This window comes from Jatropha curcas, chromosome 3 (assembly GCF_041381405.1).
Source record: "Jatropha curcas cultivar XTBG-Jc1 chromosome 3, XTBG_Jcur_1.0, whole genome shotgun sequence".
NCBI lineage: Eukaryota > Viridiplantae > Streptophyta > Magnoliopsida > Malpighiales > Euphorbiaceae > Jatropha > Jatropha curcas.
In genome coordinates, this window is record NC_143153.1 from 27,138,373 (window position 1) to 27,164,732 (window position 26,360).

The 26,360-nt window shown below is 35.5% G+C and overlaps 1 protein-coding gene across 1 annotated transcript; it reads left to right on the top strand.

Annotated features, from left to right (window-relative positions):
* ABCD1 (peroxisomal ABC transporter 1) lies at positions 1 to 24,855 on the top strand. The gene is made up of 27 exons (XM_089718896.1): positions 1 to 287; positions 2,342 to 2,519; positions 3,117 to 3,256; positions 3,476 to 3,755; positions 5,984 to 6,208; positions 7,160 to 7,357; positions 7,509 to 7,963; positions 8,403 to 8,538; positions 8,622 to 8,700; positions 10,202 to 10,440; positions 10,561 to 10,865; positions 10,955 to 11,066; positions 11,173 to 11,331; positions 13,078 to 13,177; positions 13,265 to 13,373; positions 18,891 to 18,981; positions 19,300 to 19,424; positions 19,553 to 19,702; positions 19,871 to 19,943; positions 20,306 to 20,486; positions 20,570 to 20,728; positions 21,544 to 21,705; positions 21,823 to 22,059; positions 23,016 to 23,179; positions 23,289 to 23,341; positions 23,444 to 23,522; positions 24,243 to 24,855. The coding sequence occupies exons 3-27, from the start codon at positions 3,195 to 3,197 to the stop codon at positions 24,327 to 24,329; spliced, it is 4,020 nt and encodes a 1,339-aa protein (XP_089575022.1). The 5' UTR covers positions 1 to 287; positions 2,342 to 2,519; positions 3,117 to 3,194; the 3' UTR covers positions 24,330 to 24,855.
* Positions 24,856 to 26,360: the final 1,505 nt, after the last annotated feature.

Consider the following 26,360-nt stretch of genomic DNA (forward strand, 5'->3'; position numbering starts at 1 on the left):
CAGTCTCAGCTTCTATATAAAAAAAATAAAAAAAATAAAAAAGCGAACTCTTTTCCGTTTCTGCTCTGTTAACATTTCTTCGGATTTGTCTTCTACAAAATTTAGAGAGTTTGGTAAAAATCTAACATCAAATTGTAGGGTTTCGATTCGATCTTCTCGTCCTAATTGATTGAAATTCTCAGCAGGCTTCATATCAATCAATTATCGTTATTTTGCGGTGAAGAAGAGAGAGACAGGAATGAGTGCCGTTTTCAGAGATGATGTCGTTTTGGTTATCGTCTGCTAAGGTATGCTGTATCTTACTAAAAAATTGCTTATTGGTGAATTGAATTAAGCTGAATTGTTTCAGCTAGACTCGTGTTATTTGATTGAATACATGCTATTGTTTGCTGTTTTTAAGCTTATAGAGATTCCGTATAGGCTTACTTAGTGAGAAATGAATAAAAAGAATCTCACAACAAAACCGCAGGTTTGATTTTTGTATTTTTCTTTGGGTTGATAAATTGTTAGCGGTTACAGTTGGTCAGGAAGCTAAATTTATTGTGGAAAATAAACTTTGCACTTAGGCTTTTAGAGAATCTTCGAGGAGAATTTATCTGGAAAAGCAATTTGGTCAAGCAGTTCCTCTCTTGCTCTCTTTCATATTCCAATTCAAAGTTTAGGGTATTGATTACTCCATTAGTCTTTTCAAACCTTTCTGTGTCATCCAGTGATTACTCTTCACTCTTTTTTACACAATTTATGTAAACAAAATTCTGCAAATGAGATTGGATCATTAGAGAATATAATGGGAAATTAGAGTTTGAGAAGTGGACGATACAGGAGTATGAGGAGAAAGGTTGTGCACAGAAGGAAGGTGTAAGGTGAAGGCAGTAGTGTTGCTGTTTATGTGGTATTGTTAGTTATTGTACTACTACATATTCGTGTTACCAAAAGGACCCGGTTTGAGAACATTCTTCTCTTGTTTAACTTTCCAATGACTTTTAATGCACTCAATTTCTGGTATGCATTATGTCAAACTAGCCTACTATAGGTTTTTCATATTGGAAATTGATATATTGTGAGAAGTATCAATTTTGTCTAGGCTATGCTGCATGTTGGATTCTCAATTCTCCTTTAGCTTGTTTTGAAATGATTTGGTTTGTTCAACTGAAAAGCGTTCATTAACTAATTAATTGGAAAAAAGAAAAATGAAAAACAAATTCTTTGGATCATGTAGCTGTACCATTCTTAACTCAACTAAGTGGATTTGGATTGCAAATATTAGCGCTTTCTTTTTTGGGAACTGGAATTGCAAAGTTTAGGGACTCTCAAGAAGTTGTAGAAAAGGTTGTTGTGCACTAATGGCTCTGAAATTTCTCTTCTTCCCAAATTGTGATACTAACTTGGGGTCCTGGAGAAGGCATTTCATAGCTGTGGTCCATCCAAAGTTGAGGCCTAGAAGAGAATTACCCTATACACAAATCAGCTATGACTCAGTTAGAAGCTCTACATTCTTACCATTTTATCGGACAATTGCCACATTGCTTAGCTACTCTTGAGAAGGTGGATATTTATTCATTCCGATTTAGGTTCATTAGTTGGCAACAGCCGCAGATGAGTTGTTCTTTAAATTGATAGACCAAATGCCGCACAAGGCAAGGTTGTTTGGAGGGTGGATATGGTTGTCCACAAGATTTGTTAACTATGTGGTAATCTTGATAAATATGCTGCAAGGCGTTTTTGTGCTACTATTGTTTAACAAATGGTGTTAAACAACTAAAGTTAGAATGGCAAGTTGGATGCACGAAGAATTGAAGACCTTTATGGCATGTTAACTTTTAAGCGTTGACATCATATTCTTTCTTACTGCATGTGTTTGTTTCTTTGAGGGGCATATTCAACTGAACTAAAAGCTGGTTGGTTTTTCGTAGGCCTTTTCCTTCATTTATTTAAACAGTTTTAGAGGACTTTCTTTCGCATTACTTTTATGTGCTACTGCAACTTTTACAAGTGCATCTCTCTCTCTCTCTCTCTCTCCCTTCCCCCAGCACCCTACACCCCCCCCCCCCCCACAAAAAAAAAAAAAAAAAAAAAAATGGCAGTCATTCACTATAATATCCTTACGACCCATTTCACCACTCTTGGCAAGAGGACATTTTGGGTTTGAATTATGAACCTTCATCTGCAGGGTCAGAATAAGGTTATGCTTATCACTGATTGTACCAACTTAGTGTTTTGAATGTGCTTCTCAACCTACTCCATTTATTTTAACTGCATTGTAATTGAAATTGTCGGTATTTGATATAATATGTGTTTATAGCTGTTTTAGTCTCAGTTACATTCTTGTACTATGTTGTAGGCAATTTTTGCCTGATTGCCAGAGACAATAATACCTTTGATGAAAAGCAACACATGCAAGGCATATTTGCTGGTATGAATTTGATTTCTCAGAATTATACTTTTCAGAGAGTATGTTCTCGTGCAAACTACTACATATGATGGAGCATGGTTAGTGCATTAGCAGAAGGCGCCCTACTGTAAGTATTTTCTTAGAATTTGACGTACTGTCTTGCATTTTTGTAGGTATAAATTTGTGTATATAATTAATAATACACACCAGTAGTTTTCATTCTATGTATATATATAAAATATATTTTTGCATCATGTTCTCTTTTTGTCTTGCATTCATAAGACAACAATCCAAATGATGAGGTTCCACTGTGCATGTTTTGCTGTAGCATATGACGACAACTTTTTAGTCCTAGCATGCAACCTTTGGATTGAGTAGTGGTTGGGTTTGTTGATGGAATGAAGTTACAAACTGATACCATTACTTGAACTTTATTGCCGAAACATGGAATTGTCACTGTCTTCTACAATTATAAATTTAATATGATTTCTGGCAACATAATGCTTCTTGCTGCTTGTCTGCTGTTACTTGCAGTTTCTGCTTTGGTTTATAGAACCTACCATATTCGTGTTTTTCGAACTTCTCTATATACCATTGTCTGTCTGTTGGTGTGTGCAGTCCTGTGTCAAATATTTGATATTTGCCTTTTTGTTGTGGGCCTTTTGTTTTGATTATTTGACTCTATGTGCTTGTAAAATCAGTTACTTGATTTGATATATTCCAGATTTTTTCCAATTTAATTTTAAAAGAAGACATTCAAGCTTCTGACAGCATTTGGTAGGGGGAAGGTTTATTTTCAGCCATGCCTTCTCTTCAATTGTTGCAGCTAACTGAGCATGGTCGAAGCCTCTTCGCTTCCAGAAGGTATTGACTTTTCTTTCCACGTTTCCTTTCTTTCTTTCTATGCTCAGAAAAGAAAACTTAACATAAAGAAATAAAGAAAGGAGAATACATCATGATGGACATGGATTCCTCCTATCTACCTCAACAGACAAAATAGATTGTATTCTCTATAGTATGCTGCATGCAGTTTTCAAGAAACTCTATTTCAGTGATGAACTGGTATTTTTGTAATCCAAACAGGAAGTCTCTACTGCTAGCAACTGGTATTTTAGTTGTTGGTGGGACGGCTGCATATTTGCAGTCAAGGCATAGCTGTAGAAAGTCTGATTCTTTTGGTAATTACAATGGGCTCAATGGTGATAATGACAAATCTGACAAGCTGGCTACAAATAAAGATAACGTGAAGAAAAATACTCAAAAGAAGGGAAGTTTGAAATCTCTTCATGTTCTAGCTGCGATTCTTTTATCTGAGATGGGCAAAAAAGGTGCAAGGGACCTTTTCGCTATGGTAGCCATCGCAGTAAGTCTATGTTATGCGTGAACTAAAATATTTGGTTTACCTCTAAGCTTTTCTTGCATTTAGTGGCATTTCTTGGTTGTTCAGCATGGTCGATCATAGAATAATATTTGAAATGAACTATATATACTGTGCAGTTTTCTTGTCCTTCATGTATGATGTTGATGGTTCTTTTTTGTTTCTTCGGTTTTTAAGGTCAAATTGAAGTGCCTCTTGCTAATTCTCTTTTATAAAAAAGTTATATAGCTGTACAAATGTATTCTGGCTTTACAGCATATAAGGAATCGGCTTATTTTGTAAATTGATTATATCAAAATTCCTATTTTTTGAAACTGTATCTGTGGTTAGTGTATTGAACAATTGACAGAGAAATGTCCTATCAAAACTGGTTTATCTCCTGTCCAATTCCATATTGCACTTTGATTCTAGGTTAACTAGCTTGTATATTATGCTTTGGAGTATTGAATCACTTAAAGAAATATAGTCCGTCATAACTGGTTTATCTCATGTCCAACTTCCATATTGTTCTATGATGGTAGGTTAAGGAACAAAAAGTGGTGTCTGTATGACGTAGAAGTTGGTGATAAGATGCACCAGCAATGGTTTGATGCATATCGCAAGCAGTTTTTTAGTTCTTCTTATCATGTTCTTCCATCCAAGTGACTTAATACGTGAAATTTTTGGTTCTCTTTGTTGCATACAGAAGTTAATGTGTGGCACTAGAATGTTACACAATGATGGTAAGGTTAGAGAACCAAAAAAAAAAAACTTTGTATGAAAACTGAATATAGAAAGATGATGACGAGATAAGATAGAGCAGTACTAATACGGTACATCTTATTTTTGTTGATGTGGGTTCCCGATAGCATTTTTCCATGGTTTTCCTTAGCTGAAGATGGGCTTGAGACGATTGAATTTTTAATTTTTCTTTCCTTGTCTTGAATAGGCATAAGGGCCCATATAATACTTTCAATTTGAGAGTTTACACAAATCTTATCCCTGCATCAGATCATTCTATTATCTATTGATTTGATGGAGCCTCTGGCCCATGCTATGAAGAGTTGTCCTTGGACTGCAGCCCTTTTAATTTATGACAATTGATGGAGCCTTGGCACTTGGAAAACCACATGTTGGCTCAAAGATGAGCCAACTTAATTGAGAATAATGCAACCTTTATGTCTTTTTTTTTTTTTTTTGTGTGTGTGTGTGTGTGTGTGTGTGTGTGTGCATTTTAAGATTTACATGGTTGTTTCATTTGAAAGAAAAAAAAAAATTATCTAATTTTTGAAGTTGTAGAATGATCAGCATAGCTTTCTTCATTCTGCGGATGGAAGCCATTATTTTAATGATATGTTCTGAACTGTTTTCTTTAAATACATAAATTAGTTATAACTCAAAATAAAGTTTTGGACGCTGTTGTGAGAACTCGGATAAAACATGTAAGAAAATAAAGTAGGATTCATGCCTTACCAGGAAGTTGATCCTTGGGCAAGGGTGAATTCTGGTTTCAGGGAATCTCATGGTTGTTGAGAGTTGGATCTAGGGCAAATTAGATCACAAGTTGAGGATTTCTTAGATTTTCCCATTTTCCGTGTTTATTTTTTTTATCTTTTGCTTCTAAGAGTTCTCTTTTCAGGAGTAGTGTTTGGTTCCAGCAGCTTGGTTTTGTAGATTTTTTTTTTTTTTTTAAAATTTTTAATGTTATCCCACATGCGTCTAACTGTTAAATCCAATTAGAAAAAGAAAGGAAGAGTTCGCGGAAATGAGAATAGAAGAAAGAACACCATGATGGTTTTTTGAATTAGATAGAAGAGTCATTTATAAGTGTGTACTTTAATTTATTTATTACGTTACCTTTTCTTATACCTAATCTTTATATCTTCTATCATTCAGTGCATTTTTTATCAACTGATTCAGTGAAAAATCCTTTGCTTTTTTTTTTTTTTTGTTAATTTTTTCGTGCATTGGCTGTCAAAATGATGGAAAATGGAAGAAATAGAATAAACATGGTGCTTGTCATAACTCTGTTGACTTGTAAACAAATAGTATGCTGAATTGGTCCTTTATCCTTCAGTCTGTTTATTGATTTATTCACTTGGTGCATGCCTCATTCATGTTCATGTGCTGATTTTGATTTAGGTTGGGTTCCATCATCATTGTGATAGCATTCCATTCAATTTCATGAACATTCTGGTTACTGAGTAGAAATATGCTTTTGCTCTTTTTTGCAGGTGTTGAGAACTGCTTTGAGCAACAGGTTAGCAAAAGTACAGGGATTTCTATTCCGTGCTGCTTTTCTCCGACGTGTTCCATTATTTTTCCGGCTGATATCTGAAAATATCTTACTATGTTTTCTTCTATCAACTATGCATTCTACTTCAAAGTATGTAACTGGGACCTTAAGTCTGTGTTTCAGAAAAATATTGACAAAACGTATCCATTCACATTACTTTCAGGTGATTACTTTACTTTTTATGTTAATTTGGCAACATTTATTTCTATACGCCAGTTTAATTCACTTTGATTTTTTTAGATGCAAGTCTTTTTCTCTCTGCCTTTTTTTTTTTTTAAATTTTTTGCTGTAATATTAACAAAATTTGTCCACCTATTATTTTGAGTTAATAACTGTAACTTTTTACTGTTTAGGGCATAGTAACTATTTGTAGGTTGTATTTCACTTCATTTTGATTTAGTCACATGAAGTCCAACCCCAAACCCACTAAATGGACTTAATGATCTTCAAGTGCCAATTCATTTCTTAGATAGTTTTCCTTGTTCTTTTGGGGGAAATGGTAAATGTTAAAGGTGGAGTTAAGAAAATGATCTAACTTGACCTCGATTTTGTCATGATTCGGCTTAGATGTGACTGAAAATATAAAATGATGGTTGTGGTGATAATTTCAGGCTGTGTGGTTTCATTCTGTTCATGCGTGTGAACCATTTTTTAGTTGGAAGTGTTTTGTAATTCTAGTTTCCTCTGTTTGATACATGCAGTAATGCATGTATTGATTTGGTATCAAGTAATAAAATGGCATGACTTGCATTATTATGTGGAATTTAAGGAGGTGCGTGAATGCATGTATGTCCATACATAAAATGCACTTTTTGGAGCCACTAAATGTATGGACATACATGCGTTCACACACCTCGACATGCTGATGTTCTGAAGTTCTATCCTGGTGGACGGCAATGGAGCTTATGGTTTAGAATCTAGAACTTGTAATTACTACAGAATCTATGAACTCTATTCTCATTTGGAGGTTTAGAATATGCAGCCTGTTGTTTTTTTGGCCTAGAAAAAAACATTACTTTCTGACTTATCACCTGAGGAATTCATTTTGATGCCTTTGTTCATTGCTTATATTTTTTTCTCTCAGTTATTTATTAATCTTTTTATTTGGGTTCAGAACATGGCATATTATAAAATATCACATGTTGATGGTCGCATTACTAACCCTGAGCAAAGAATTGCAAGTGATGTACCAAAGTTCTGTTCGGAGTTGAGTGAACTGGTACAGGATGATTTGACAGCAGTTACTGATGGTCTTCTCTACACTTGGCGCCTGTGTTCTTATGCTAGCCCAAAATATCTCTTTTGGATATTGGTAATTATTTTTCTATAATATTTATTAGTGTCCTTATTCTTTATGATGTTTTGAATTATTCTTCTGAATGGCCTTTGGTAACCTTTCAGCTTAATGTGATGAAAAACTATATTTCAATTTTCCATTTGACATGTGATGTTAATGTTCTCAGGGCTATGTGTTGGGAGCAGGAACCATGATTAGAAACTTTTCTCCTGCTTTTGGGAAATTGATGTCCAAAGAACAGCAATTGGAAGGTGAATATCGTCGGGTTCATTCACGTTTAAGGACCCATGCAGAAAGTATTGCATTTTACGGTGGAGAGCGTAGAGAAGAATCACACATTCAGCAGAAGTTTAAGGATCTTATTAGCCATCTGAGAGTTGTCCTTCATGAGCACTGGTGGTTTGGCATGATTCAAGACTTTTTGGTGAAATATCTTGGTGCTACAGTTGCTGTTATTTTGATTATTGAGCCCTTCTTTGCTGGTCAACTTAGACCTGACTCTTCAACTTTGGGAAGGGCAAAAATGTTAAGCAACTTAAGATATCACACCAGTGTCATAATATCACTCTTTCAGTCCTTGGGAACTCTTTCTATAAGTTCAAGACGACTCAATAGACTCAGGTATCTCGGAATTAAATATTCATGCCATTGTATGCTTAAAATGGGACCTTATTGTATTTCTTTAAACTCTCAATATTGAAAGGAGCCGCACCCCTTCTTCTTCCTTTTTACGGTTAAAAAGAATGCTTTGTACAACTCTTCCTACTATGATCTCTTATGATGCACAGAAACTTCCAGCGCTGGGTGTTTCTATGTTTCTGTTTCCCCATGTAAAATGCCAATTCCCTGTGTAAATTGTATTTAGAATGCCATTTCCATGTTCCTGTTTCTGTGCTACATTGATCTCCCATGAAAACTTATTTGGATTGAAGTGGGCAAAAACTTCTGGAGAGTAGAAAGAGGATTGCAAAAGAAAAATTAGAGCATTGTCTGATTTGTCCTTGAGCAAGCCTTGTACCTGATTCTGATCATCTTCTAACCTAATCTTTGTTTATTGCAGTGGATATGCTGACCGCATTAATGAGTTAATAGCCATATCAAGAGAGCTAAATAGCGATGATAAATCTTCTTTGCAAAGAAGTGGAAGCAGGAACTATTTTAGCGAAGCTGACTACATAGAGTTTTCTGGTGTCAAGGTACTCAAAACTTGCGGATTTTATCTCACCGTGTTGTTATATTGGCATTTCTTCCATATTCTTATATTTGTATTGCTTCCTAGGTCGTCACTCCAACTGGTAATGTCTTGGTGGAAGATCTGACTCTTAAGGTTGAATCAGGATCTAATCTGTTGATTACAGGTAGTTTTTTGGTCTTACAAGTTCAAAGTATCTTCCATTTTTGAGTTTCTACCAATTGGTCTTGTTTTTCCAATCTTGTCCTTTCAATTTGGTGGTTCCTTCCTTGTTCCTCCTGTTGAATATAAGCTTTTGGCTTTGAACAACACGTACTTGTTTGAAACCAGGGCAACTATGCCCCATATTTTGTAAATCTTATGTAACACCTATAAAATGGCAGGTTCACAGGACCTTTTTGTTTGTAATCCTTTTTGATATGATAATACTTGATCAGAATAGACATTTATATTTGACTGGTTTGGTTTAATATTCCGTCTTGTCAATTCCAAGAGAAGCATTCTGGTTCTCAATTTTGCTATTTTAATATTTTAGTTTTATTGTGATTGGCCCTTCAGTAAATGTGGGGTGGTCGTCGTGGGTTTCAAAAAAACAGCTGTATCATGTTGTATCAGCTGGAATAGCAGCAGAAAGAGACTACTCCTCTCCTATGGAAGGAACGACTATATATAAATAAAAAGAGACGCGCTACGACGCTGGATACGAATCATAAAAGTAAATTGATCCCGCGGGGACGGAAATCAAAGTATCTGGCTGATACATGATTAGGTGCTGCCGGTTGGTCAATTTAGAATCAGGTGCTCTTCGTCTGTGACTGCATATTGGATGAAATGTCTGATATGAACTATTACACAGTTGAGATGCAGTGGTTAGTGTCAGTAGAACAATGGAGAAGTAGAAGAGGAAGATGATGAGGAGGAGAGGGAGAGAGCTTTGAATCAGCTGGCACTTTCTTTCCTTTTCTTCTCTTATTTTCAATTTGATTTTACTTGTTTCATACCCTAACTCTTATTTGGTCCTCTCTCTAAACCTATATTAGTGGGTCTCATAAAGTGCTAATGCTAAGTATGACCTTTTGTATTTCAAGTAAAAGGGTTATTAGCCCTTTCATTATAGAAAAATATTCTCAAGATATTTTTGAATGGTTAATAGAGGAGAATTTTCTGATGATTTTGATAAGGGATAGAGATGGGCAAGGGTAGTATAACCTGTTCTTTTTTCAACCTACAGGGGGATTGTATTGCACTTCCGATTCAAAGTAAGGTATGCTAGCATGGAATAACTTCCTAAATGCATAAAGGAATGGTAACGAATTGGATTGAACAAGATGATCATGGTGGTAGTTCTTAACATAGTAGTTCCTGTATCCTGTCAATGATATAATATATAATGTCCATTTACTTTCTATAATATCAGTTTAGCAGGGGCTTAATCTTTGTTTTGTTGTGATAATGACCTTTCCTTTGTGGCTTGATTTCTTTACAAGGAGACATGGTGATTCTATGGTGTGATTGTCATTGTTGTTTATTATGGACTTGATCTGCAAATGATGTGAATTATTGCCTACATGTTTTTTAGTGTGATTGGGTTGCCAAAAAATGTTTTATTTGTGCACTGGCTTTGTTGATATGCTTGGATATAAAATGTATGTCATTTTCTTCTGAAGGTCCAAATGGTAGTGGGAAGAGCTCACTTTTCCGAGTTCTGGGAGGCCTTTGGCCCTTGGTATCTGGCCATATTGTGAAACCTGGTATTGGTTCTGATCTTAATAAGGAGATTTTCTATGTGCCACAAAGGCCATATACAGCTGTGGGCACACTCCGTGATCAGTTAATCTATCCTCTTACTGCGGATCAGGAGATTGAATCACTCACACATAGTGGAATGGTGGAGCTCTTGAAAAATGTAATCAACTCCTTTCATTCCTCTATTCGTTGGTCTTTTCTGAAATTGCAGACTATATATGTTCACTTGTGACGTTGTCTGATTGAAATATTGTTGCAAATTGGTTTCTCCACTTTGTAGGTTGATCTTGAGTATCTATTGGACCGTTATCCACCTGAGCAGGAGGTCAACTGGGGTGAGGAATTGTCTCTGGGAGAGCAACAAAGGTTAGGGATGGCCAGACTGTTCTACCACAAACCTAAGTTTGCAATTCTTGATGAGTGCACCAGTGCAGTGACTACTGATATGGAGGAACGTTTTTGCACTAAAGTCAGAGCTATGGGAACTTCATGTATAACCATATCACACCGTCCAGCTCTAGTTGCGTTTCATGATGTTGTTTTGTCCTTGGATGGAGAAGGGGGCTGGCGAGTTAGTTACAAAAGGTTTGATTTATGTGTTGGTAATATTTTTGTTTTATTTATTGTTTTTGAATTGAAGGTATATTTGTATGTTAAAATCCTTGAGAATTCAGGAATGATTCTCATGCCCTGTCTGAAGCTGGGGCCAATGTCATGACCACTTGTGAGACGGAACGGCGAACTGATGCAATGGTAGTTCAGCGTGCATTTTCCCCAACTCATAAGGTATACAATTATATAGGACCTAGGAAACTTTTTTTTTCAACATGGAGTTTTTATGTTTCAGTTTATTTAATTTACGTTGTATGAAATTGATGTGGCCTTCTTCTAGGACTCTGCATTCTCAAATTCAAAGGCACAATCATATATTTCAGACATGATAGCAGCATCCCCAAGTGCAGATCCCGATCGTCGTTTGCCAGTCGTTCCACAACTGCAAAGGCCTCCGAGAGCATTAGCATTGAGAATAGCTTCCATGTTTAGAATACTGGTGAGCATTTATTAAAGATGCTTAGCATAAGTATTGGATGATCATAGGTGTCTCCATCTTGTGTTATGAAGTTAATCTTGACGTTGAGTATTATAGTGACTTCAAACTTGAATATTGGTTTCCCATCATCATAGACCAGCCATTGGTTCCTCCTATGTGGAACAGCCCTTATACCCTTTAGAAAACCGAACCAGAAATTGGCAGAACTCTCTGATTCTGAACTGGATTAAAATAAATCTGAACTTCCAGTCTGGTTCAAAGGGGGTAGGGCCTGGAACCAGACCATGGCTCTTCCTAATTCATTGCGTGTGGATAACTAATATTTAAATCTCTGATGCTTTAAATCCTTTGCATCATAATCAGGATTGCCAAAACTCAATGGTCAATTTATTCCCCCTGACAACCAGACCACCGTAGGTATAAATTACACCTATTTTGTTTAAGCACAAAGCATTCTCATGTAGAACAGCTTGCAGGTTTTATTTCCAGAATAGATTTTGAGTGAACTCAACTTCTAATGGATTAAAACGAATGCACAACTATTGCTGATATTAATTGGCTGAACTATGCAATTATTTGCAGAAATTCAGAGTGAATGTTATGCAAGAAGTTAAAAGATTAGAAGCATTTCACTTAGAAGTCCTTGGGCATCACACCTAATAATATCCCTTGTGCATGAAAACTATGGTTAATTGCATCACACAGCTCAAATGGTGGCAATTGCTGGAATTTTTTATGGAACTATGGATTGAAAAACTGAATTTTTAAGCATTTCAAGCATCGATATTTATAGATTCAAATTATTTTAAATATTTAAGCTATTGAAATTCAAAACTGTTCATAATCCATTCTCAAAACTGCAACAATGGATTTTGGGAATTAAGGTACGGTCAAATAAACTACTACAACCTGTTTAAACTTTTCTAAATTTATTATCTTGGTTTCTAGAACTGCAAGTAATGTTGATAGGTTTTGTGAGTTGTGGTCCTCTATCTAGTGTTAATGCACTTGGTAAATAGCTGCAGTCCTCAGCTTTGAATGATGTGTCATGGTAGGTACTCTGATTTGTGAAGATAATGGTTGTTATAATCTAGTGGCTTGGTGATGGTATTAAGTTTGACAATTACTTGTCTATGGTGATTTGATGATATATTTTGATGGATGTGCAGAAGGAGGAGAGGAGGAAGAGAATAAGAGAGAGAAAAGGGGTGGGGGGTGGGGGCAAGAGACAGGGAAGGCCAGTGGGGAAGCAGTGAGAGAGGAAGATAGAAGGGTGCTAAGTTTAAAAATTTTACTGAAAAAATGATATTTTATTTGACTCGGTAATAAAACTATAATTTTTATCAATATAAAATTAATTGCTAAAAAAAGCAATCCTACAGGCTGAATGTAGATTTGACAAAATGGAAAAGATTTGACAAAATGGTTCTCAGGAAAAAAAAAACTCATAATTGCATGATTTTAGATGCATCAACTCATTAATATTGATTTTATAGCTTTTCTTGGATCTTACAAAAAAAAAAAAAAAAAAAAAAAAATTGACATATCTAGATTGCAATTATTATTGTTTTTACAGTGACTGTGTTTTGTGGTATTTTGCTGTTTTGTGTTTATATTTCTTTATCCTACTGACCAGCACTATATAGCCTATATCACGTATCTGAAGTTAGTATCCAAAAATTTCTATTTATTTTTAGCAGGTTATATTATATCTTCCATTTATTGATGGTCTTGCTTGTTTTTCAGGTACCAACTGTGCTGGATAAACAAGGGGCACAATTACTTGCAGTCTCTTTTCTTGTTGTCTCAAGAACATGGGTCTCAGATCGAATTGCCTCACTGAATGGTACTAGTATTTGTACTTGACTGTATGGTTTTAGTAATCGGAGGAATAGCTTGCTCCTTACTGAGTGATTGCTATTACTTTTTGCAGGTACAACCGTGAAGTATGTTTTGGAGCAGGACAAAACATCCTTTATTCGATTAATTGGTGTTAGCGTTCTTCAGAGTGCTGCATCTTCTTTCATTGCACCTTCATTGAGGTACTTCTAGTGTTTAATTGACTTGTATAGAAATTTCAAAATGCCCATCTGTTAACACTATTACTCCTATGAGTAGTGACTCACCCATTATTTACAACTAGACATGTGATTCATACAATGTTACTCTTCTAATTGCTTTCTATTTTCTTTGGTTTGAGTATATAATTCAGTTGAACAGATAGCATGTTAGGTGGGTGATAGTGACTTTCATCTCTTCTTAATTGTAGAAGAATGTGGAAAAAATTGTTGTTCTTTTTTTCATCAATAGGGTCACATATATATACATATACAGGATACTATAAACCTATTAGGAATCTAACTCCTAATAGAACTCTATTTACAACTAGTCCTTAACACTCTCTCTCAAGTTGGAGCATAGATGTTAATCATGCCCAACTTGTTACAAAGATAGTTAACCCGAGGTCCATTTAGAGCTTTGGTAAAGATATCTCCTAACTGTTCACTTGTTTTAACATGCCCTGTAGAGATAACACCCTGTTGTATTTTTTCACGAATGAAATGACAATCAATCTTGATATGTTTTGTTTGTTCATGGAATACTGGATTTGATGCAATATGAAGAGCAGCTTGATTATCACACCATAACTTTGCAGGCAAGGACGACTTGAAACCAATTTCCTCTAACAATTGACGAATCCAAATTGTCTCACAAGTAGATTGCGCCATAGCTCGATATTCTGATTCAGCACTCGATCGTGAGACTACCTTTTGTTTCTTGCTCCTCCACGATATCAAGTTTCCACCCACAAAGACACGGTATCATGAAGTTGATCTTCTATCAACCTTCGAACCTACCCAATCCGCATCCGAAAAACACTCAATGTCCAAATGCCCATGATTACTGTAAAGGAGGCCACGACCTGGATTACCTTTCAAGTAGCACAAAATTTGTCCTAAAGCTTCCCAATGAATAACAGTAGGAGAAGACATAAACTGGCTTAAGACGCTCACAGAGTAAGCAATATCTGGACGTGTTACCGTAAGATAATTCAGTTTGCCCACCAATCTTCTATACATCTCAGGATCATCAAATAGCTTACCACCAATTGAAAGTTGCAAATTAGGAGTCATTGGAGTACTGCATGGCTTGGCACCCAACTTTCCAGTTTCCTTTAGTAAGTCAAGGACATACTTCCTTTGAGATAAGAAGATGCCTCTCTTACACCTAGATACTTCTATACCCAAAAAATACTTCAACAATCCTAAGTCTTTTGTCTGGAACTGAGTCTGGAGGAATGACTTGAGTGATGTAATGCCTGCAGAATCACTCCCTGTAATAACAATGTCATCAACGTAAACCACAAGTAGAATCAAACCGGTGTTAGTACTTCTGAAAAATACAGAATGATCAGAAGTACTCTTCTGCATGCCAAATTGGTGAACCACATTGCAAAATCTACCAAACCAAGCTCGAGGACTCTGTTTTAGGCCATAAAGAGATTTTCGAAGTTTACACACTTTACCCAACTCCCCCTGAGCAACAAAACCTGGTGGTTGCTCCATGTAAACTTCCTCCTGAAGATCCCCATAAAGAAAGGCATTCTTAACATCCAGCTGATGTAAAGGCCAGTCAAAAGTAGCTGCTAAAGAAATAAACAAACGAACAGAAGACAATTTGGCCACAGGAGAAAAAGTATCAGAGTAATCAAGGCCATAAATCTGAGAATAGCCCTTAGCAACTAATCGAGCCTTGAGACGGGCAACAGATCCATCAGGATTCATTTTAACTGTGAAAACCCATTTACAACCAATAGCTTTCTTACCTGCCAGGAGAGGCACAAGATCCCAAGTACCATTAGTATCTAAGGCAACCATTTCCTCTTTCATTGCTGCACACCAACCAGGATGGGACAAAGCTTGGACAACAGTTTTAGGGATAGAGACAGAGTCTAGGTTACTCACAAAACAACGAGATGAAGGTGAAAGATGATCATAACTAACAAAAGAAGAAATGGGATAGGTACACGTGCGTTTACCTTTTCGAAGAGCTATGGGAAGGTCAAGGTCTGACGGAGCAGTGGATGGCACAGGCTCAGGTTGAGTGGAGGGAACCGGATCTTCTGTTAAAGCGGTAGATAGGGGAAGTGAGTCAAGAGTTCCTGGTCTCCTGGAATAAACCTGTTCAAAACGAGGGCGGACAGATACTGGTGCAGGAGGGGAAATAGGAGGAGCAGACTCTGTAGCAGGAGCAGGTGCAAGTTTAGGAACAGGAACAAGAGCAGGAGTAGGAGAGCTAGGAAATTGTTGGATAGCGTAGACTAAAAGCTCATCATCCTCCCCCTCACTCTTATATATAGGAGAAGGAAAAAATGGAGTATTCTCAAAAAATGTGACATCGACAGAAATAAGATAACGGTCAAGATCGGGAGAGAAACAACGATATCCCTTTTGATGCCGAGAATATCCAAGGAAAATACAACGAAGGGATTTTGTATCTAATTTGGAAACCTGTGGACGAACATCACGAACAAAACAAGTACAACCAAAAGTACGAGGTTCAATAGGGAATAAAAGTTTAGAAGGAAACAAGACACTATAAGGAATTGCACCATTAAGCACAGAAGAAGGCATGCGATTAATCAAAAAACATGCAGTAGAGATAGCATCCGCCCAAAAATGTTTAGGGACCTTCATTTGAAATAGGAGTGCCCTAGCAACCTCAAGAAGATGTCGATTTTTTCTTTCTGCAACCCCATTTTGAGAAGGAGTATCAACACAAGATGTTTGATGAAGAATACCATTCTGTGACATATAAGATTGGAAGGAACTAGATAGATATTCTTTAGCATTATCACTTTGCAATGTGCGAACAGAGGTATTAAATTGATTTTTAATCTCAGCACAAAAGGAACAGAAAAATAGAGAATATCTCAGAATGATTTTTCATTAAAAATAACCAAGTAACACAAGAATAATCATCCACAAAAGTTACGAAATATCGAAAGCCTGTTTTAGAAATAACAGGACATGGACCCCAAACATCAGAATGAACTAACTCAAAAGGGGATGAAGCCCGTTTATTGACTTGAGGAACTAAAGGTAAACGATGATGTTTGGCAAATTGACAAGATTCACATTCTAAAATCGATAAAGACTGAAACTGCGGACACAACTTCTTTAAAGTAGTCAATGAAGGATGACCCAAACGACAATGGACCTCAAGAGGAGAGAGAGCACTAACACAAGCCAGAGATGATGAAACTTGTTCATCCAGAAGATAAAGGCCACCAGACTCACGTCCTCTGCTAATAATCCGCTTCGTCAAAAGATCCTGAAACACACAAGAGGTAGGATAAAATTTAACACAACAATTCAGTAGACGAGTAATTTTGCTAACAGATAATAGATTGAACGAAAAACGAGGCAAACAAAAAACAGAAGACAACGGAAGAGATGGGATGGGATTGGCGGTGCCAATACACTTAACAGAAGATGTGGACCCATCAGCTAGAGTAACATGACGATTAAATTGTTCAGGTTCTTTAACTAAAGATAAGAGACTAGGGTTACCTGTCATATGATCTGTGCAACCAGAATCAATGACCCACTCTGATGAGGTAGACATAAGACATGTAGTAGGAGTACCTGAATTGGCAGCAGCAGCAATTGAGGAATCAGTAGACTTAGAAGAACGGTATCTAGAGAGCTCAGCATACTCCGCAGCAGAAATTGTTACAGTGTTCTCAGAAGAAGTAACTGCAGAATCTTGAGTGGCCATATTTGCCCTTGGGGGCTTATTTAGCAGTTTCTTACAATACCGTTTAGTGTGACCAGGTTCATGGCAATATCGGCAGATAAGAATGCTTGCCTCCTGATTAATTGGTCCATTATTACGGTTATGTCCTCCTCTTCCTCTGTTTCCTGGCTGTCTAACTATTTGATTACGACTCACAAGGGCACTATTATCATAAGGGGAAGGGGTATGAGAACCTTCAGTACGTAGTAATCTAGCAAAAGTCTGTTGAAGAGAGGTAACGTCACTGCCTGAAAGAACCTGTGATTTGGCAGTTTCAAAAGTCGGAGCAAGACCTGCAAGAAAACTCATTACAGCCATTTGTTCTCGCTGAGTCTGTTGAACCTTAATATCAGGGCTGAATGGCAATAAAACATTAAGTTCCTCGTAAATCTTCTTAAATTCCATGAAATAAGCTGTGAGGGACTTATCATGCTGGTCGGCCCGATAAAATCCTTTGCAGACCTCATACATATGGGATAGATTACCTTTTCCTGAGTACAAAAATTCAAGATAATCCATCAGTTCCTTAACAAACTCACAATGATTAATTAAACCAATTACCTCACTGTCAATCGAATTCCGAAGCTGTAAAAATAATCGAGCATCCTCTCTAAGCCAGATTTGCCTAGCAGCTCCTTCAGGTGGATCATTGGTCAAGTGGTCATCCTTATCCAAACTACGAAAATATATACGAACTGTTTTACTCCATGCCAGAAAATTAGAGCCAGTAAGTTTGTGTTCCGTTATTTTATTCAGTAATGGCACCACATCAGTGATAACAGATTTCGATTCGGAAGTTTCCGGTGGAGTAGTCGTCATGATTGGGATGAAACGCTCAAAATAAATGTAGCACAGCAAAGGAAAACTACGATTCTTGGTAACTTGATAGCAGAATAGCAAAGAGGCAGCAGCACAATAAAAATTCACAAATTCAGAATGTACCCAGCAAGGCGACAGCAAAGGTGCAACACAAAAAACACTACAAAAGTCAAAGAGAGCCGACGCAACACACTGGGTTGCACTGTACTGGCAGAATCGACGCCGGAAACTGAGAGCCGGTGACCGGAGATGGCCGGACGCGCCCTCACGCGCTGGCGTGTGAAGAAGGGCAGAAAAATTGGAGTGGCGCGTGAGGCCCACTTGCGCGGATTCCGGCGACCGGATTTGGAGGGAGAGCCGATCGGCGGCCTGTCCTTCTTCCTTGGGTGGCGGTGAGACAAAAACACCAGCCTATGTGGGTGACCTAGACTGGCAGTCACCAAAAACTACTCTCTGCCTGTAGTTTCAATGCCAAAAAAAAAGAACAGAGAGAAAAAAAAAATAACGAGCCCAGGGGCTCTGATACCATGTAGAAGAATGTGGAAAAAATTGTTGTTCTTTTTTTCATCAATAGGGTCACATATATATACATATACAGGATACTATAAACCTATTAGGAATCTAACTCCTAATAGAACTCTATTTACAACTAGTCCTTAACATTAATATTATGGCATTAAGCAATTGTGATTAGCCGAAAATTATCCTCTTTCTTTCCTTTTTTTTTTTCTTTTCCTATGTTTACTTTTTTCTTTAAGGCTTGGTATTCTTATGGCACATTGAGGTTAATTGCACCCTTCCAGATGGTCTTCTTCCAACTTTTGGCCTTAAATTTTGTTTTTGGACTCTTTGTTTGTGTATTTCTTCTCATCACTTATGTTGAACTTTTTGTGCAGTTTGTAACCTATATCTGTCTCGGTAAATTCTTTCTTCTTTCACAGGCACTTGACTGCCAGATTGGCTCTTGGATGGAGAATCCGCTTGACTCAGCATTTACTAAAGACCTACTTGAGAAACAATGCATTTTACAAGGTAATAAGGTTTCGAGTATTCAATCCGATTCTTTATATATCTATTGAATGTCAGAGTTTGAAATGGTTATATGCGTATTACACATTGTTTAATTGATTAACAGTTTGATATTCTTAGTTGGCACTTACTATAAGTAGAAAAGTCCTTATGTATGCTCTTTATCTATTATTATTATTATTTTAAGTTTAGACAATTTTATTTTGAAGACTGGTTTTGGATTTTCTAGCATTATATGGTTATACACGTACATATTCTTTCACTGCATTCTTGCCATCAGCTAGTAATATCCAAAATTTAATGACAAAATATGTCCTGTAGGTCTTCCATATGTCAAGTAATAATATTGATGCAGATCAGAGAATAACTCATGATCTTGAAAAGCTGACAACAGACCTATCTGGACTTGTAACTGGAATGGTAAAGCCATCAGTTGACATCTTGTGGTAATTACCCATTACTTTAGTTAATTATTTTTCAATTAAATTGTTGTTTCAGAAAGCTGATTTAACATTTTGATGAGTTCTCTTTCACCCTTCTTGTGTATAATGATTTCTACCTCTCAATTTTTAAGGTTCACCTGGAGGATGAAGCTCTTAACAGGTCAGAGGGGAGTTGCTATATTGTATGCTTATATGTTGCTCGGTCTGGGTTTTTTGAGAACAGTGACTCCTGACTTTGGTGATCTTGCAAGTCGACAGCAACAACTTGAAGGAACATTTAGGTACTAAATCTAGTGTATGCCTGTATATTTGGAGTTGATGTATATTAATTACTTGTCAATGAGACAGCCAGACAGGAAAAGATGTATGTTTTAATATGTATGATTATTATCGCAACCTTTGGTGTTGTTGCTGTATAAGTTGATTCTACCTTTTTATGCACAAATTAGGTTCATGCATGAAAGACTGCGCACACATGCTGAGTCAGTTGCTTTCTTCGGAGGTGGTGCACGTGAAAAAGCTGTAAGCTTATTGCGTTTCACCATTGTACTTAATTTTATATGACAATGTATTTTGGTGCTCTTTCTTGTGCAGCATTGCTCAAAGTTTGGAAATATTTATGGTTTTTGGTTAGATACAAGTCAGTGATCTTTGGCATTATGTATACTGTATATTTTAGATCTTGAGAAAACACGAGATGGTTGACTTTTGGTTAGAGAATGTATAACAGCAAATATCAATAATGGTCCATTGTGTGTGACCATTTGTTTATCAATGTGCTTCTAGAAATATTTTGCAGTCTTTACTGAATTCATTAGTGATAATATGCACTTCTTCTTTAATATTTTCTTATCCTTAACCTGTAACTTTCATGTATTGAACAGATGATTGAATCAAGATTCAGGGAGCTTCTGAACCATTCTCTACTACTTTTAAAGAAGAAATGGTTATATGGTATCCTGGATGATTTCATTACCAAGCAACTTCCACACAATGTTACTTGGGGTTTGAGCTTGTTGTATGCTATGGAACACAAGGGAGACCGAGCTTCTATCTCAACTCAAGGTAACATTAAAATGGTAGTAAACTTGAATTGCAGCTTCATCGCTTCCTATCCCCTTAGATCTTCATTAAATATTTTTTTTCAGGTGAGCTGGCGCATGCACTACGGTTCTTAGCATCTGTTGTCTCTCAGAGCTTCTTAGCCTTCGGTGACATTCTTGAATTGCACAAGAAGTTCCTTGAGCTCTCTGGAAGTATAAATAGGATTTTCGAACTTGAAGAGCTTCTAGATGCTGCACAGTCTGGTATCTGTTTCTTCATTCTCTTGATCACTTCCGTTATACCACAATGATAATAACTTTCTTAAAATTATTCTTGAATCTCAATTTCCTGGGCTTTTTTATTCTTTTTGTGGTTTATTTTTTTTTTATTATTATTATTATTATTTTTTTTTTTTTTTTTGGGGGGGGGGGGGGGGGGTGTGGTTGGGTTAGGAAGGAGATGAGAGTTTCTTTTGATGTTGTTGCATGAGCAAACTGAATTTAGGGCTCTGTATGTCGCCGACAAAGTGCAGGAAGAAAGAATTGAAGTTAAGAAAACAGCCCAGTAACATGGGATAATCTAGGAGAGCCTCAACTCCTAAAGCTACCTCCTAATAACTTATTCCACTAATGTTGCTAATAGAGAGCTTATTTCCTATTTTCAGTAGGTACCCTTTTGTTTGGTGAGGAAAAATGAAATGTAAATAACAACGCCTCACTGGTAAAAACAACCTAAATCTCTCAAGGCAACTTGACTTTGCCTTCCAGATGCCATAGAGAAGCACGAAACTGGTGTTTATAGGATAGAAAAAACCTGTATTTTTTTGTCATGTATTGAGGTAATGTTTATTAATTATAGATTTAATTCTTCCAGTTAAACTTAAAGATGCCAAACTTTTTCTAAAATATATTGGGAATTATTCTTCAGATTTCACAGTTCTTTGTTAAACCATCTAATCATCAATAATCTGCATAATAATTATATAGGCTGGCTCAAAATGATCGATTACCTTTCCTTGGTTTTTATTTGATTACATGGAAGCTACGCATCTGGGCTAATATATTTGTTGGTCTACCAGGGGATTGGTTGACTGATAAACTATCTTCATCTACGGAGAGCGATATCAATGTGAAAGATGTCATTTCCTTTGTGGAGGTTGATATCATTACCCCATCACAAAAATTGTTGGCGAGGCAGTTGACATGTGACATAGAACAAGGAAAAAGCCTGCTTGTCACAGGTTGGTGAATTAGTTTCTTTCTCTATGTTGTTATGCTGTGTTACATGTATATATATATATATATATATATATATATAATATCCAAACTTGAACTTGACATGATATAAAATGATTAAGGTCCAAATGGAAGCGGGAAAAGTTCTGTTTTCAGAGTCCTTAGAGGTCTCTGGCCCATTGTGAGTGGCAGACTTGCCAAACCACCTCAACATATTAGTGAAGATACAGAATATGGTTGTGGCATCTTCTACGTTCCTCAACGACCATACACTTGCTTAGGAACCTTGAGAGATCAAATTATATATCCTCTTTCTTGTGATGAAGCAGCAAGTATGACATTAAAGTTATGTGGCGAAGGTAAAGTACTTGCAGATAATGCACAAACTTAAAAATGCTTCTGATGTTTCTATAAGAGTCTAAATGGATGCATCTTTTTTTTTTTTATTATTATTTTTTATTTTTAATTCCATCTCAAAGACAAATCAGATGCATCCTGCAAGGCATTGCATGTTTTTACATTACTGCTAAGTAACATGTTGATTAATGAACAAATGAAGTTATACTATTGCATTTGTGACAACACACATGCCAGACAAAAATATATATGTGAAAGAAGCAAATTGTATGTAAGTTTAAAAAAATTGGTAAAACAATATTTATGGTATAAGTAGTTCTTTTATCAGCTTTATTCTCTTTCTTCTCCTCTGTTTCTCTAATTTAGTTGTTTCCTAGTCCATCGTTTAGTCAACCATAACATTTTATGTTTACACAAATGCTGATATCACTACTATCAGTTCCATGCTGGTTGTTATTTGATATATTTGAGACTACCCTGACTTAAATGTGTAAAACAAAAACGTTAACTTGTCCTTGCACCAAGTTATCTGAAGAACCTTGTAATTGTTTGCTGATGTTGCTTTCTCTCATTACCTATTACTCTCAGTTGTGGATTCCTACGATTCGCCCATAGTACAGGAGTCATAGGCTTCCTTATTTCGGCACAAAATCAGGATTCATCAAGGGAAATTTTAGACACTGCTTTAGATGCCAAATTTTTTGATTGTTTTTTCAACATTTCCTTCCTTTAAAGATGTCAACTTCTTTCTTTAGCTGCAGTAACCAGAGTAACAGTGGTGCAAGTATTTATGAGTTAAATTTATATTCATCAAATAAGATTATATTTGCATGCCTTTGATCATTTCCATCGGTGCTTTAGTTTCTGAGACGTAGCTTCTTTAGTCTACTGTCCCTTTGAGTTTCTGATTGTATTGAATTTCTGATTGTATTGAATTTCTGATTGTATTGAATTTCAGATAATACATCTGTTGACACCACAGAGATTTTGGATACACGTTTAAAAACTATTCTGGAGAATGTTAGGCTAAATTATCTTTTGGAAAGGGAGGAAGGTGGTTGGGATGCTAATCTAAATTGGGAGGATACTCTCTCTCTTGGAGAACAGCAGAGATTGGGCATGGTGAGTGAAGCTTATCTATGCCAACTTCAAATTTAAATGGTTTGAAAAAAATTTTTTCTTATTCATTTGGATTCCTCAACTTTTTGACCTGGTGCTTTCTTTTTACAAGGCACGCCTATTCTTTCACAAGCCTAAATTTGGCATTCTCGATGAGTGTACCAAGTATGTTATGGAACATCCACTTTTTAGTATCTACTGATTATTGACAGAGAAATAACGGTATCATGATTATTCTTTTATTTATTTATTTATTTTTTTGGTCAGTGCCACAAGTGTTGATGTTGAGGAACAACTTTATAGGCTTGCTAATGATATGAGCATCACAGTTGTTACGTCATCGCAGGTGAGTGACAAGATGATTGTAATGGAAAATGAAATATCATGCTGTACATGCTGCTCCACTCAGTTTACTGCTTGCATATGGTCATATGCTTAGAACATCCTGTTTGATTTGATCTGAAAGAATGCAAAGCATTTTTCAATTCAATGCTTATCATAAATATATTAATTACAGAATCAGTATGATACTCTCATTTCCAGCAAACCAATGATTGTTTGGTTTGTGCGATGGAATAAGAGAGGAGAATAGAATAACTAGTACATAGAGAATGTAATTACTATTTTTTGCTCTTTATAAAATTTATATATCGTAAGTTAGGAGAATGTTGATTACATATGATAAAGTTATTACATATGTAGAATGTCAACCAAAACTTAGGTTGTAAAACTACTATTAAATCCAAACTGAAGTTTTAGCAGTTCAATTCTTGATATCATATATAAAATAGCTATGTTATTCTCTCCTTTCATGCTGTTTCATAAACCAAATCAGGCCCAAGTGTTTAACTTTAGTATTTCTTATTTCATGCTATTTTTAATGACGTTTGAAATATTTATTTTCTTCTAATCTTATTCCTTACTATTCCATAAACCAAATGAAGCCTGGTATTTTTTTATTACTATCTAATTCGATCTTCATAAGTTTCTCGAGATAATTTTTTGCGAAGTTTTGTTATTTACTGCTTTTGACTCACTGATGTTTATTTTGCTTTTTATATCTCAGCGTCCTGCTTTAATACCGTTCCATTCCCTGGAATTGCGGTTTATTGATGGTGAGGGTAACTGGGAGCTTCGTATAATTAAGCAATGACTTGATACTAGTATAGACAATTGGCGGTTCAAGCCTCAGATATCGAAATGGACGATTCCAACTATTAGAGTCAAAAAGAATAGTTATATGTAGTAGCCTAAGTTATTTCATCATTCAGAAAAAAGAACTACATCGGTGTCTTACGTTGTTATTAATTTTGCTAGTTGCATAAGTATGGCTAAGGAAAGCTGCTGATCCATGTTTTGGCTAATTCATAAAATAGGATCTGAATCAAGTGATCGTCATGATCATATACCTCGTGTAGTTATATTGCCAGAAAAATTATGAGGATGACAGAAAAGCCAATCATAACTGTTAGAATGAAGTTGAGGATTATTGGATTGAATTATCCAGATAGAACGTCAATGTAGTACAGAAAAATCCTTTGGTGTACAGGTTTACATTTGTTCTTTTTCTCTTCAGAGGAATATTTATTGGGTTATTACGCCCATGTATTGTAAGAATTGAATGCTTGATTATTTGAACTGGCTTCGTTAATAAAATAGCAGCAAAAGGATTATCACCATTTTATGTCTCTCGCCGCCTATTTTCACTTTTGTTTTCTCCTTTTTTAGTAAGATAAATGAAAAGATGAGGAATTCCATAAATCAACTTTTTGAGTTAAATTAATAATTTCATTTGCACTTTTAAATTATATATTGTTGTGTTTGATTTGAAAATTGGAATCCAAGATTTCAAATTGTGGAGTATATTTGAAATCTATCATATATTTTTAGATTTCATTTGCTAAAGTGTATACCTGTATATCCAAATCTTATAATCATTAGATTTTAGAAGTTATAAACGCGCATTTATTTATTTCAGTTGTTTTGCTCAAGTATATTTCCAAACTGTTAGTCGGTAAAAAAAAATTTTGTTACATCTTGTGCTATTTCATGTTTTCAACTGTTTTGGAAATCGGACATCAGGCTGGACCGGTCGGTCAAACCGTGAACTTGCAAATCGATTTTTAATTTAATCCCAATGTGATCCATTTTTTTATGCAGTCGGACAACCTTAATTTTAAATGAAAAAAAAAAAAAAAAGTAATTATGTGTTGCATTATAAGTTAAATGGATCAAATGGTTTAAGCATACATGATCTTTCTTAAAAAGTCATGGTTCAAATTTTGGAATCCACTGACTTGTTTTTCTTAAAGTATTTACATAATTAATTAATTATCTATTTAATAAAATATAAAAATATAATTTAATTAGCACACAAATATTTTTATATTTTGTGTGTGTATGGATGATTTAAACATTATTAAAATAACTTATATTTTGATATGTCTATTATTATGTTGATATATGCTATTTGGTTTGGATCATAAATAAAATAAATTGTCATATATATTAATATTAGTTGATGAATGGTTTCAAAAAAAAGATCATACATTTATAATTACAGTATTATTACTTTTTCATTTTGAAATTATTTATGAGTATATTTTGATAATTTTTTATAAATAATTATAAAGAATAAAAAAAAAGTAAAAAATCTGGTTAAACCGAATGGATCGGTTTAATCATGACTTATTTATGAAACTCGACTTGATGTCCGATCTGGTTTTAAACTGGCTGTTTTTCAGGTGTCTTTGTTAGGAAGTACCATTAACCTTAAAAGACACAAATTGCTATTGGCAAATAAATTTCCCAGGACTCACGTGGACCTACAACAATAAGCCTTAGAATTCATGTGCCTTAGATCAAATCTAGTCCTTAACAACGTTATCCAATCGTGAGTTAACTCATAAATTCGTAAAATTATGTTATTATTATTATTATTATTATTATTAAGAAATTTAATTTTAATATTGTTATTGAAATATATTTATATTTTGAAAATTTAGTGGATGATTATGTTTCTAAGTATATTTAATGTTTTTGATAATTCCTCTTAAATAGTTGTATTGTATTTATTTATTATTTATTATTTATTATTTATTTCATTCGTGGGTTTACATTGAATCCGTACTCAATCCAATCCGTTTATTACCCATGGATTCATGCATTTAATGAATTGAATTGG